Consider the following 14725-nt stretch of genomic DNA (forward strand, 5'->3'; position numbering starts at 1 on the left):
TGTAAAAAATAAACAAAGTGGCCACAAACACTAAGCTGATTTTTAGGGTTTTATAGATCTGGATTAGATTTGTTTTTTTTTTAAAATCCAAATTACACTTAATATATGTATATTAAAATGAAGACATTCTCCAAAGTTATCTCTTTCTTTTCTTCCCTATTCCCCTTTATTCCCCCCCACCCCCAATTCTGTCCTGGTAGTTTAAAAACATACACCTTTCCCCTCCATTTATAAGGCATTTTACTTGTAATGGATAAGTAATCTACTTTGATATTATACAATAGTGATAAAATGCCCCCCAAATGGTCCCTTTGTGGAGACTGAATAGCAAAATATCAAGGGAAACTTGGAAACATTTGTACAGGTAGCAACTAATTGGGAAAAGCTCCACTAATCATGAATTTCGAAAAACAATAAACGCTGGAGAGGGTGTGGAGACAAGGGAACCCTTGCACGCTATTGGTGGGAATGTAAATTGGCATAACCGGTATGGAGGTTCCTTAAAAAACTAAAAATAGAGCTACCATATGATCCAGCGATCCCACTTCTGGGCATATACCCAGAGAAAACCATAATCTGAAAGGACACATGCACCCCAGTGTTCACTGCAGCACTATTTACAATAGCCAAGACATGGAAGCAACCTAAATGTCCATCGACAGAGGAATGGATAAAGCAGATGTGGTACATGTATACAATGGAATATTACTCAGCCCTAAAAAGAGAATGAAATAATGCCATTTGCAGCAACATGGATGGACCTAGAGATTATCCTACTAAGTGAAGTAAGTCAGACAGAGAAAGACAGATATCATGTGATATCACTCATATGTGGAATCTAATTTTTAAAAAAGATACAAATGAACTTATTTACAAAAAGGAAACAGACTTACAGGTATCAAAAACAAATTTATGGTTATCAAATGGGAAACATGGTGGGGAGGGATAAATCAGGAGCTTGGGATGAACATACACACACTACTATATATAAGATACATAACCAACAAGGACCTACTGTATAGCACAGGGAACTCTACTCAATATTCTGTGATAACCTATCTGAAAAAAGAATCTAAAAAACAATGAATATATGTGTATGTATAACTGAATCACTTTGCTGTACACCTGAAACTAACACAACATTGTAAATCAAGTATACTCCAATAAAATTAAAACATTTTTAAAAATCATGAATTTCGAGGAAGGATGATCTTCTCATTCAGAGGCTCTTATAAGTAAACTCAACAATTGTTCTGCTCTGTTAAGAGAAGAAATAAGGCTTCTTGTCCAAGGAGATTTTGAGCTTTGAAGTTTGAAGAGAAGAAAGTTCATTTCTTCCCACTAAGGTAGCTGAGGCGACCCCATCATTCTCTGGGAGAGATGCCATCAGTCTACGATTTGGGGATGGTGAAGACAGAATACAAGCTTTAAGGAAAGGCTAATGGAAAGAAAAAGGCCAGAAATAAGGGTAAGATGTTTCACAGACCAGGAGAAGGGTATAGAAGGCAAACTCAAGATCAGTTCAGGGTGACAGGGAGTCCAGAAGAAGTTTTGGAAGGAAACAGGAAAGCTGCTTTAGTGGGACATTTAGTGTTTCACCTGCCCAGTCTTCTCCGCTCCTCTGCCTTGGGCATCCTCCACTTTTTGGGGTTCAGAAGGAGGATGCTACAAGAAATAGACCCTAATGTATGCAGACTGACCAAATGGGGAAGTGGGGTGGGGTAGAGGTAGGGGCAGTGAGAACCCAACTGCTCCTCCAAGAGTAGCTGGTGACGTTTGCATTTCAGTAGCACAGGTCTTACTGCTCCATCTTGGGAAACAGTGGCTCAGGGGAAGGGTTAGAGGAAAAGGCAAGAAGTTGGGGTGAGTTGGCTTCAGAAACAACCAAAGTTGTCAAGGGTCTAAGTTAAAGGTTAGAAGCATAAAAATTTGGAGGGGGTAGTAGATTATTTCCTTACCAAATCCCAATACACAAGAGAGGATGAGCTGAAGACATGAAGAAGTTTGTTAAATCGTGGAAGAGAGGTCCCTGACGACACTCCTCTGTGGTTTCAGAATCTACATACCACTTGGTGTCACCATTAAAAACATAAGACAAAACTAGGTTGACCGTGGCTGTCACCAGGGAGAAACTCTCTCTCCCCTAAGGGGGGTTGAATGAAAATAGGTTAAGTGGACAAGGCAATGACAAGCTTTGATGCTAACATCCAGCCCTCTGAGCGGAAGCTCCGGGCTGGGAATGAAGGTGTCCCTTAGAGAAGCAGAGAAGAGATCTCAGAGCTAAAACCCAGGTCCTCGCAGAAGGAAATGACTCTGCAAACCCAGGAGCCCGGTGTCCACCGTCACCCGAACGGTGGAACAAGCAGCACACCCACCATCATCTTACGTGACTCCGGGATGTGGGACTTGAACACTGCGGCTACAGGACGCATTTTACGTGGCTCACGGACACTAGGAAGTCGTACCATACCATTATGCCTGATGCAACCTTCTCTCTGTTCCTCCAAGGGCCCTAGGGGGAGGGCCTCAGATCTGGGTCAGAGTAACTTCAACCACTTTCTAATTCCTCCTCTTCCCTTTTCAGCAACTGGAGACTTCAGGATCACAGCCTTCCACAGGCAACAGGACCTAAAATTTAACAGCACGGGTACTACTTTCATCCTGTCCACTTGTACATTTACCTGATACTTGTAGCTAAGGGCACTGCCTTTCACTTGATGGTAGTGCTGTTAAGATTTCTCTTTTAAATAGACTCATTTTGAAAAAAATGTATCGATATTTCACAAGGTATGTTGGCACAGGTGTCGAAGATCATTCAGGTGGACTGAAGTTTGGGAAATAATACGTGAATTAAAGAAACGCTGATGGATACACACTACGATATATATGGTTGATAGACAACATGGACCTACTGTAGAGCACAGGGAACTATGTTCAGTATCTTGTAATAAACTATAATAGAAAAGAATCTGAAAACAATAGATAGATATAAATGTATAATTGAATTACTTTGCTGTACACCCAAAACACTATAAGTCAACTATACTGCAATGAAAAAAGAAGAAGAAGAAAGAAACTCTGTTTCTCTGCTAATCTAGCCTGATTTATTTCTGGTCTTGGGGGACTGTGCTATACTTTCTGTTGATCCAAATGCAGAATTCTGGTGCCTCAACTAGTTATAGTAGCAGCTTCCTTTTGGAAAGCTCTTGGGAAGTGCTGTGACAAACAGGATCCCATCTGACACTCCAAACAACCTCCCAGGTCGGCCCACAAATACTGCAAATGTTGCTACTGTCTGTGCACAGGTGAGGAGACTACTCTTCTGGAAGGTTCAGTGACTTGACCAAGGTCGCAGGTCTAGAGAACAGGCAACCTGCATCTTGGACCTCATCATTCACTCCTGGTTTGGGACTCATTATCCTATAGCTCCCAGCCAAAGTATTTCCAGTTTTGTCTTTGTTTCTTTTTCTCAAGAAAATTAAAATAAGATGCAGAGATTCTTAAACTTGACCTACAAAGGACCAAAGGTGGAACCAAAATGTTCCTTCCGTATTATTATTCACGAGTCTGCACTGTTTCAACGTGCACACACATGCCACTCTAAGAAATAAAAAGGCATTTACACACAACCGTGACTTATGACGGCCACAGTCAAAGCCACTGCAGGTATATGGCATGCCCCTGCTGGAACGGGAATCTCCCGGTAGATTCTGGAGGAGGGAGCAGGGGAAGGGCAGCACTGTTGGAACTGCACTTCTCCCATGATGGTCTCAGGGTCACAGAATGGCTGCAGAAGACACAGTCACACCATTGACCGCAGGACCAGGTCCCCAGAATCAGAAATACTCCTCTCATGGTAAACAGGACGACACATCACGCTACCTGCCTCTCTGATCTCTGCCCCTACCACTCCCCACTTTGTCCCTTCCACCCCCGCCACACTGGTCTTCATTCTGTGTCCTGAATACGTCAACCTCATTCCCATCGCAGGACCTTTGCATCTGCTGTTCCTGCTGTCATGGGCAGTTCTGCACCAGATCTTTGCACGGTTGCCTCCTTCTTATGAGATCAAGTGTCATCTCCTCAAAGAAGCCTTCTCTCCTTCACCCTATCTAATGCTGCAGCCCGCTTCTCCACATCTCCTGCCAAAATTACACTGTGCTCTCTTCTTGATAGGGCTTACGGCTTCTGAAACAGCCTCACGTGGGTGTTCTCTTGCCTAGATCTAACTCCCAGACCAGGCTGGAGCCTCCATGAGAGCATGGTCCCGGGACCTCCAGCGCCTGACACACGGTGGGTGCAAGAAACACTCGATGAATGAAAACGCTCACACACAAAACCCTACCCCTCAGACGTGATCACAGCTCCTTCAAAGCAGCAGAAATGAAAGTAAAGAAATCCCAGCACACCTCGTTCGTGAAGAGTCCATGTCCAGCACCAGCTTTGCTAGATGTTTCCTCTGTTTCTGGATATTTGGGATTTCCACCTGTGGGTACAGGAGAAAACAAACACAGTTGATTTGAAGCCCAAGACAGATTCTTTTTAAATGTTTTTAAATTGAAGTATCATTGATTTAAAATGTTTCAGGCGTACAGCAAATTGATTCGGTTATACATATACGTCTATTCTTTTTCAGGTTCTTTTCCATTATAGGTTATTACAAGATACGCAATGGGCCTTCTTGGTTACCTATTTTATATATGGTAGCATGTACCTGCTAATTCCCAACTCCTAATTTATCCCTCCCTTCCCTTTCCCCTTTGGTAAACCATAAGTTTGTTTTCTATGTCTGCGAGAAAAGACAGATTCTTAAAGAATTAATGATATCTTCCCAGCAAGTTTGCTCGAGGTCTCCCCATCCTCATTTTCAGAGGAAATTCTTGGTTCCCTTTCCTGAGCTAAACTCTGCTCTTTCTTCACTGGAATCTGTCAGGTCCTGAGCCAAGCCACACCATCTCAGAGGCCCTGGGTCGCCTGGCTCGCTTCTGCCCGCCTCATCCCCGCTCTCTCCCAGCCGGCAAAAACATCTCTCTGCTTGTGTAAGGGCCAGACATGGGAAGAAAGGCAGGTAGATCTGACACACAGACCTAATTCAACACAGACAGCTGGAGGAGGACACCTGGCCTCAGGAGGCCTGAGATGCTATGGGAAATGCAATTAGGATATATTCCTATAGAAGGGAGGTTTTTTCCCCAAAGTAAATAATGAAGAAACATCGCCACGGCTTCACTGAGTGATAAGTTCTCCTACGGTGGCTGTGTGTGGATGCTCTTTTATTTCTAAAGGTGACTTAAGAGAGTATTCCAGGGCAGAATGTTGCTTGCAGGCCCAGCAAAAGTGGGGCAGGATGTGAGAATTTAAAAGGAAAAAATGCGAGGATGGTCCAGTGTTGTACGAGGTGCTCTGTACTCACTCTTCCAGGCATAGATGAGTAGGGCACTGACTTCCGGTAGGAAGACAGACAACTGTCCCCAGGCACCGGGGTCATTGCGGAGCCCAGGTGCAAAGCGAGTCTCAGCACCCAGCTCAGACCTGCCCCCTTGAGTTCGCTTGTGGCTTTGGCTGGGACCCCAGAGCACCTTTCTAAAGAGTAAGAGGGCCTCTCAGGAATGGTCTAGGCTGTACCAGGATGGCATCTAAGAAGTCGAGGGCTGGTCCATATCAAAGCACCATATCTAGAACATTCTCCTTGAATACTTCTAAGCACTTCGGTAATTACTTACCCATTCATCTGTCCCAGAAATTGCACCAGGGGATGGGGAGGTGCTGGGAGTGGTCTAGAAAGGAAACCAGACACGGTCTAGGGCAAGGCTGCCCGATACGGTAGCCTTGAGCCACCTGTGGCTACGCCATTTCAAATACAAGGGAACGCGGACTTCCCTGGTAGTCCCGTGGTTAAGACTCCACGCCTCCACTGCAGGGGGCGCAGGTTCAATCCCCGGTCGGGGAACCAAGATCCCCCATGCCGCTGGGCGCGGCCAAAAATAAATACATAAATAAATTCGAGAACAAAAATTAAACAGAATTAAAAATTTAGTTCCTTCGTTGCACTAAACACATTTCAAGAGCTCTGTAGTCACAGGTGGTTAGTGGCCACCAAACAGTGCAGACGTGGAACATCTCCATCCCTACGGCACCGTGGAGGCTGGTACAATCAATTAAAGGGAACTGGGAGTAGGTCCAGGCTTCAGGACAAATAACATCCCCCAGTGATTTTCCTTCTTGATAAAATTTCACTTGGTTGAAGCTGGCAAAACTGTCACATAGGCATTAAGGCTTCATTTTAAGAAAAATTTTCTTTAATGTCCTTTAAAGTAGAAAGAGAAGGGCCCTATGTAAACAGAAACAGTGAGGGGGCCTTAGAGAGTCTCTTGGACACGGGTCCCCAGCCCTTGTGAGTAGGGGCTGCTGTTCATTTGTTTTTTAAGTTTTTAATTGAAGTATAGTTGATTTACAGTGTTGTGTGAATTTCTGCTGTACAGCAAAGTGATTCAGTTATACATATATATATATACATTCTTTTTTTAATATTCTTTTCCAGTATGGTTTATCACAGGATATTGAATATAGTTCTCTGTGCTGTACAGTAGGACCTCGTTGTTTACCCATTCTATCTATAATAGCTTGCATCTGCTAATCCCAACTTCCCAATCCATCCCTTCCCCTCCCCCTTGGCAACCACAAGTCGGTTCTCTATGTCTGTGAGTCTGTTTCTGTTTCGTAGCTATGTTCCTTTGTGTCCTATTTTAGATTCCACTGCTCATTTCACCGAAGACTTGAGATGGGTGGAGGCCAGGGGTGGAGATGGGGCGGAGACCCTGCGGGGGACGCGGTGATGCCGCCAGCCTTGCAGCTTCACCCATGGGGATGCCAGCAGAGGAGGGGGTGGGTGGGAGAAGGGGGGAGCCCGCAGCTCAAAGGGCTAGCAGGCTGGGGAACCCCAGGCAGTCGGGTAGGAATGATCCCCAGTGAAACACTGTGCCCCAGAGTGGGGTGAGGGGTAGAAATAGGCCGGAGCAGAAGGACCCCAGAGCCCGCCACTCCGCCCTCCCCGCTCACGCGGGCCCAGCCTCACTCCTGCTTCTGACCTCGGCCAGCAGGAACAGGGGCTCGATCACGTCTCTCTCGACTTGCAATTCGAAATGAATCAGCCCCTGCGCCAGCTTGTCCTCCGCCTCGCCACAGAGTTTCAGCATCTTCCTGCGACAGAAGGGAAGAAAAACCATCCTGAGTGCCCTGTAGAGGAAGATGTGACCCATCACCCCCCGTCCAGGTGAGCACTCACGAGATGGCGTTAATAAAGTAGCTGACGGCTGCGCCAACTTGCTGCACGTGGTCATTTCCGACACTGCCTACTTTCTAAAGGATGCTGAGTACCTACTGTGTGCCTGGGCTGAAAGGGGATTTGTGGGGAAAGTAAGAGAGATGTGGAGAGAACAGAGTCACACATGCCAAATCCACAGGCCTGGAAAGGGCCAGATGCTTCTCCCTCCTGAGACCACTGGAGAAAACAGCTGAAGTCAGTGTGCCAACAAACCAACATACCTTCAAACACATACAAAAACCTCAATGTCAGTAGGCTCTAACGGAAAGAAAACTCCTTCTCCCAAGCCACGAAAACTTATTTAATATAGGAGGAGCGGACGATTTTCCAGTGAAAAAATGGAAGGGAAAACCATGTAGAAGTTTATTAATAATGAGCGAATTACATAAGACCTGAATGAGTAGAAAGTTATGCCGTATTCCTAGACAGGAGAATACAATATTTCTAAGATGTTCATTTCCCCTGAAGGGCATACAAGCAGCCCTCCCTTTTCATGGTACCATGTTACCTGAAACTCATGTAAAAAGTTTTTACAAATTAACAAAAGTATGGAAAGAGGTAGTACTATTCTAAAGTTAGTATGTACTTTTCCTGTCCGTATATATTTTTTAATTAATTAATTAATTTTTATTTTTGGCTGAGTTGGGTCTTCGTTGCTGCGCGTGGGCTTTCTCTAGTTGCGGTGAGCGGGGGCTACTCTTCGTTGTGGTGCGCGGGTTTCTCATTGCAGTGGCTTCTCTTGTTGCGGAGCACGGGTTCTAGGCACGTGGGCTTCAGTAGTTGTGGCACGTGGGCTCAGAAGTTGTGGCTCACAGGCTCTAGAGCGCAGGCTCAGTAGTTGTGGCGCATGGGTTTAGCTGCTCCGCGGCATGTGGGATCTTCCAGGACCACGGCTCAATCCCGTGTCCCCTGCATTGGCAGGTGGATTCTTAACCACTGTGCCACCAGGGAAGTCCCCCTGTCCATACTTTTACACTTTTATTATATATGTATGTGTTCACATGCACTACATGATACAGCTGCTTCAGTCAGCTCAATTGCTTGCTTTTTACATTCATCATTGGGTTTCATCTAATTCTGCATGTATATCAAGATGGATAAGCCCCAAACATAATGATGAATGTAAAAGGCAAGTACCAGAAGAATAGGTTCAGTGTCAAACCATGGATGTAAACGGTTTTTTTTTTTTTGTTTTTTTTTTTTTTTTGTGGTACATGGGCCTCTCACTGCTGTGTTCTCTCCCGTCGCAGAGCACAGGCTCCGGACGCGCAGGCTCAGTGGCCGTGGCTCACGGGCCCAGCCACTCCTCGGCATGTGGGATCTTCCCGGACCGGGGCACGAACCCGTGTCCCCCGCATCGGCAGGCGGACTCTCAACCACTGCACCACCAGGGAAGCCCGTAAACGTTTTTAACTGGGTCACTGAGGGTCCCTCGTCCACGAAGTGTCTATTCGTATTTCTTGGTGATTTTTGTATTACAATCTTTTTATTTGTAGGAGTTCTTTATATACTTACAGGTACGTGTGTGGGTGTAGAGTATATTTAAATTCTTTTGCAGATCTGCTGCACATGTCAGCTCCCAGGTTGTGGGTTTCTCTCTGTATCTTTTTAATGGTGTCTTTTCTCTGATTTTTCTGGTTCTTAGCTCCCTATGTCAACTGCTGCTTCTTTTTAGAACTGTGAACTGACTCTCAACCGTGGGAAATGAGAATTAGCTCTATTTGCATTTCCCCTTCCTCCATTTATTTCTATCAGTTGATATTTAGTCTTTACACCACCTTTTGACTCCATCTGCTATTCGGAGCAAAGCTGGGTTATGCACTATGATTACTGGTCCTTCCTGCACATTTATTTGTTCTCTTGGGAGTTGATAATTGCCTTATTTCAGCTTGTTTAGTTTTCTGTGTACCTGACTGCACCCCAAATCCTCTGCCACTCTTCTTGTCTCTTAAGCTACTGAACCACCCCGATGTGAATTCATATTTCATCTTCTTGAAGCAGTCTCTCCCAGACCCGTGTCCATCTGCACTGAGTTTTCCTTCTCTCTCCAGGCACGGCGGTCTTCCTGAAATCCCCCTTCACCATTTGCTGGATTCTCTCTCTCCCTGTCCTGGGCTGGAGATCCTGTTTCCTACTCCCCTACCCCTGCGTGTCTCGGTCACTGCCTCACTGTGGGCCCACCACGCTTCGGCTTTCTGAGAAAGTGTGTGGGAAGTCCATTTTCTGAGACCCTGCGTGTCACAACTTCTCTTTACCCTCAGGCTAGATGAAAGTTAGACAGGAGACTATATTCTATGCTTCATATTCTCCCAGAATTTTGAAGGCATTGTTCAATAACCTTCTAGCTTCGGGCTTCCCAGATGGCTCAGTGGTTGAGAATCCACCTGCCAATGCAGGGGACACGGGTTCAAGCCCTGGTCCGGGAAGATCCCACATGCCGCGGAGCAACTAAGCCCGTGCTCCACAACTACTGAGCCTGTGCTCTAGAGCCCGTGAGCCACAACCACTGAGCCTGCGCGCCACAACTACTGAATCCTGTGCGCCTAGAGCCCGTGCTCTGCAACGAGAAGCCACCACAATGAGAAGCCCGCACACCGCAACGAAGAGTAGCCCCCACTCGCTGCAACCAGAGAAAGCCTGCGTGCAGCAATGAAGACCCAACACAGCCAATTAATCAATCAATCAATTTATTTAAAAAAATAATAATAATCTTCCAGCTTCCACTATTGCTTTTGGTAAGGTCGGAAGAATTCAGATTCCTGACCCCTCGTATATGACAATGTTCTCTCTAGAAGGTGTAGAATCTTTTATTTGTCACGAGTACTCACTACTGGTGAGTCCTGGCATAGGGTTAATCTTTCCTATTGTATTAGGAGATCCGTGGGCCCTTTCAATATAGAAACTCACATTCTTCACTTCTGGAAAATATCTTTGGATTATTATTTTTTTAATTTTTTTAAATTATTATTATTTTTTTGCGGTACGCGGCCCTCTCACTGCTGTGGCCTCTCCCGTTGCGGAGCACAGGCTCCGGACGCGCAGGCTCAGCGGCCATGGCTCACGGGCCCAGCCGCTCCCCGGCATGTGGGATCTTCCCGGACCGGAGCACGAACCCGTGTCCCCTGCATCGGCAGGCGGCCTCTCAACCACTGCGCCACCAGGGAAGCCCCCCTGGATTATTTTTTAAACTCTAATTATGATTTCTTCCTCTCCTCTTCTTGCAATTCCTGTTATTTAGGTCTAAGACTTCCTAGATTGGCCCTCTATTCTTCTAACTTCTCTATTTTCCGTGTCCTTGTCTTTTGCTCTCTTTTCTGGATGATTTCAACTTTAGCTTCCAAACCTACTGAGAAGGTCATATTTTTCATTTCTATGAGTTTGCTTTTGATCTCTGACTATTTCTTTCTTGTATTTCTTAATTAACGTCCTGTTTTTTTATTTCATCTTCTCTTATCTCTCAAGAATCTAAGTACCTTACTGACTGCTACCCCTATGCTCCACTGTGCCCAGTGCCCCCAGTCTCGGGATGCTCCGTCTTACCCTCCCCAGAGATGAAGCTCCAGACTTTTGCTGGGCTTGGGGGCAAGGGGATGAGAGTCTCCTAGCGGTGTGGATAAGAGCTGGGTCTGAGTGATCCAAATAGCACCTGACTAGCTTTCAACCCCCATTTGTGATTTTCATCACCACCCCCCTCCAACGACCCACTGTTCCTGAGATCCCTGGGGCCGCCAATTCCTGAGCCTTGTCAGCATTTCATGGTATGAACATCTCAGCTCTCTGCACATCCTACTTCTGCCTTAAGAGTCAGCTTTCTGGGACTTGCTAAGTCAGGTTCCAGTCAATCATATGCTTTACAGCTCACAAAACCCTCTGTCTTCTCTCCTGTTTTTTCCTGCCTTTGTGGGTTTATGTCTTTTCAGAAAAAAACCCCCCGCATTATAGTCCGTTTTGGAAGGGAACAAAAATGAGATGTGTGTGTTCACTCTGGCATCTTTACCTGGTGTCCTCCATCCTTTACTTTCAACCTTGTTGTGTCACTACGTTTCAGGCAAGTCTCTCAGAAAGAACACACTGATACAACAGGATTCCATGTTTACCCACCTGAGAGTCTGTATATTATAAACAGTTGAGTTTATTCCATTTGCTGTGTACGATTTACAGGTATAGAGGCACTAATTGCTATTACCTTCATTTTTCTGTTTTCTATTGTTATGCTTTTCTGTGCTGACCTTTTTTTTTCCCTTTTTAAAAGTTTTTTTGCTGTACGCGGGCCTCTCACTGTTGTGGCCTCTCGCGTTGCGGAGCACAGGCTCCAGACGCGCAGGCTCGGCGGCCATGGCTCACGGGCCCAGCCGCTCCGCGGCACGTGGGATCTTCCCGGACCGGGGCACGAACCCGTGTCCCCTGCATCGGCAGGCAGACTCTCGACCACTGCGCCACCGGAAGCCCCTTTTTTTTCTCTTTTAGTCCGTTCTGTGGGCTTCTTTTTTTCTATTTTGTTTATTCCTCTCTCCATCCTCCACCTAATTTTGAAGTTACACGTTCTATTACTTTTCTTCTTGTGGTCGTTCTTACCTTCCTAACATGCACACTTCACTTTAAATTTAAATGTAATACCTTTATCCTCCTTTCATACAAGAGCTTGAAACACTGATGCCCTTTGCAAAGCTCCCTATTATTATTTTCTAGTATTCTAGTTTTCCTTTGCTTTAACTGCCCCCGCCCCCAGATTATTTTTATATTGTTGTTTCTTAATTCAATGTTTATTTATATTTCTTTAAACTGAAGGGTAGCAGGATACACCTCCCCAAAGTATGCCACTGTGGCGTACGGATTAGTTTGAACTGAAGGCAATGGAGAAGAAGCAGACACAAAAAAAGCTCTCCACCCTTCCCCTATTTGCCTAAAAGCAGGACATGTCTTTCCTCTCTACCAGGAAAGACAGATGTTAATCACCAGAGATAATTCTAGACCCTTATCAGCCCAGAGACGGCACCAGTGGTCTCTACATTACAAACCTTACCAACTAACACTTATCTTCTACTAGTCCCTCATATACTTACCTTCCTACAATTCGTTGCCATAGAAACTAACATTTTTTTCCTCTGTCTTGTTTGTCACGTCTCTAAACATCACTGTTCTTTGGTTTAAAATGCTATATAAGCCCGAGTTCCAGCCACCCCTTTGAGTTACTCATCACCGAGTTCTGCCATGTGTATGCACTGCACGTTAATCAAATGTGTATGCTATTCTCTTATTAATCTGTCTTTTGTCAATTTAATTTGCACGGCCCTGTGAAGGAACCTAAGATGGGAAGAGAGAAAACGTCCCTTACACCACATTCACTATTTTTTTTTTAAAGGTTTTTTGTTTTCTGGTTTTTTTTTTTTTTCTTCTTTTTTTTTTTTTTATAGCCGCACTGCACAGCTTGTGGGATCTTAGTTCCCCCACCAGGGACTGAACCCAGGCCCTCAGAGTAAAAGCAGGGAGTCCTAACCACTGGACCGCCAGGGAATTCCCACACTACTTTTTTTTTTTTAAGATTTTTTTTTTTTTTTTTTTGATGTGGACCATGTTTAAAGTCTTTATTGAATCTGTTACAATATTGCTTCTGTTTTATGTTTTGGTCTCTTGGCTGCGAGGCATGTGGGATCTTAGCTCCCTGACCAGGGATCGAACCCACGCCCCCTGCACTGGAAGGTGGAGTCTTAACCACTGGACCACCAGGGAAGTCCCACTACTTTTTTTTTAAAATGCTATCTTGTTATCTGCATTTCATTCTTTTCTTCTGGACATAATCTACTTCACACATCCTTAACTAGTTTTTCAGTGAGAACATGCAAGTGGTAACTTCTCTAAATCTGTGCCCGAAAATATGTTTATTTTCCCCTTATTCCTGAATAAAGATTTAGTCTATCACTGCATCTAGATATATTTTCACTCACTACTTGAAGACACTCCTCCATTATTTCCGGGCATTTATTGTGCCTCCCGAATAGTCTGTTATCACTCTAATTGCTCTTTTATACACAATTATCTCTTTCTCTGGTTGATTTTAAAGTTCTTTTTTATTAATAGGGTGTAGTTTTATGACGACGTGTCCAGGGATGGATTTCTTTCGATGGATCTCAATCAGGACTTTTGGTGCTTCTTAAATCTAAACACTCATGTTTGTATTCAAATCTAGAAAAGGAAACTTCAACCATAAATTTCCCCTTCTATTTTCTTCTTCAGGAGCGACTGCTACACATAATGCTGTATCTTTACATCCTGCCATCTGAGTCTCTCCATTTAATGCTGCCTGTATCCTTACCTCTTGTACTTTATTCTGTAAATTCTAAACTCCAGACCTCTTTAAGTTCACCAACTTCCGTATCTGTGTGCAACTTCCAGTTTCTCTCAAGTAAGTTTTTAAATTATAATAAATATAATTTGAATTCTTAAAAAGTTCTATTTGGTTTTTCTTTGATTCTGCCTCTTCTTTTTTCACCCCTATTGTGTTTTGTCTTTATTTTTAAATTTCATTTTAAACGTAATTACTGTCCACTTCCTTTCAGGTTGTCCGTTATTTTTCATTTTCAGGGTCTGATTCTCCCACAGACTGTGCATACTGACCGCCTCTCATGATGATTCTATATTTAGTTTGTTTTTATTGCGAGCTCGAAATCAGCAAGGGTTGCTCTTCTGGGAATCCTATAAGTTCTGACATCTGACACGGAGAGATTTCATATTTGCTTCTGCTGAAGCCCAAGGGATTTCAAGTGTCCTTCAACAGCCTTCCCCGCCCCCTACCGGCATGCGGGATGCGGGATCTTAGTTCCCCTACCAGGGATGGAACCCGTGTCCCCTGCAGTGGAAGTGCAGAGTCCTAACCACTGGACCGTCAGGGAAGTCCCAACAGTTTCATGTGAACTTCTCCCCTTGGGAGCTGCCACCTGCACAGACACTATGACTCCTGGACCTGGGGCCTCAGTTTCTCACCGGCAACCTTTCCTTCTTCCCTGTGCAGTCTCCAGCCAGGCCACAGGTGTCCTCACTATCTCCGTGAGGACTGTTAGTCCCCTTGTAAGGATGGGGACTCACCTAGATTTAGCACAAACCCATACATGGAATTGCCTTACCCAAGAAGCGTGTCATCTCCCAGGAGAGCTGATCCTTCCACCAGACACTGAGCCAGTGTGGTCAAAGGCAACTTTTTCTGAAAAGGAAGAAAACGTGGTAATGAAAACTACTTCAACAGTCACCCACTTACACTAAAATAGCAAGAAGTCAAATACTTGCCTAGATATTACATTAGCTAAGAAACAAACTGACTTTAAAATATGAATAAAACCTAAAAATTCAGAGGATACAATGGTGAGTTAGACTCAGAGATGTCAAAATTCAGAGGATTAAATTTGC

The 14725-nt window shown here is 44.7% G+C and overlaps 1 protein-coding gene across 3 annotated transcripts in view; it reads right to left on the minus strand.

The window, feature by feature from the left end:
• ARHGAP44 (Rho GTPase activating protein 44) overlaps positions 1-14725 on the minus strand; it is a 155428-nt gene that overhangs the window by 50027 nt on the left and 90676 nt on the right. For all 3 annotated transcript variants that reach the window (XM_032616274.1, XM_032616275.1, XM_032616273.1), the window contains exons 4-6: positions 14446-14522; positions 7089-7200; positions 4410-4486 (exon numbers count right to left, since the gene is read on the minus strand). In XM_032616274.1, the coding sequence (XP_032472165.1) occupies positions 4410-4486; positions 7089-7200; positions 14446-14522 (266 nt within the window). The remainder of the gene's footprint in view (positions 1-4409; positions 4487-7088; positions 7201-14445; positions 14523-14725) is intronic.

The sequence above is a fragment of the Phocoena sinus genome, chromosome 20 (genome assembly GCF_008692025.1).
Source record: "Phocoena sinus isolate mPhoSin1 chromosome 20, mPhoSin1.pri, whole genome shotgun sequence".
NCBI lineage: Eukaryota > Metazoa > Chordata > Mammalia > Artiodactyla > Phocoenidae > Phocoena > Phocoena sinus.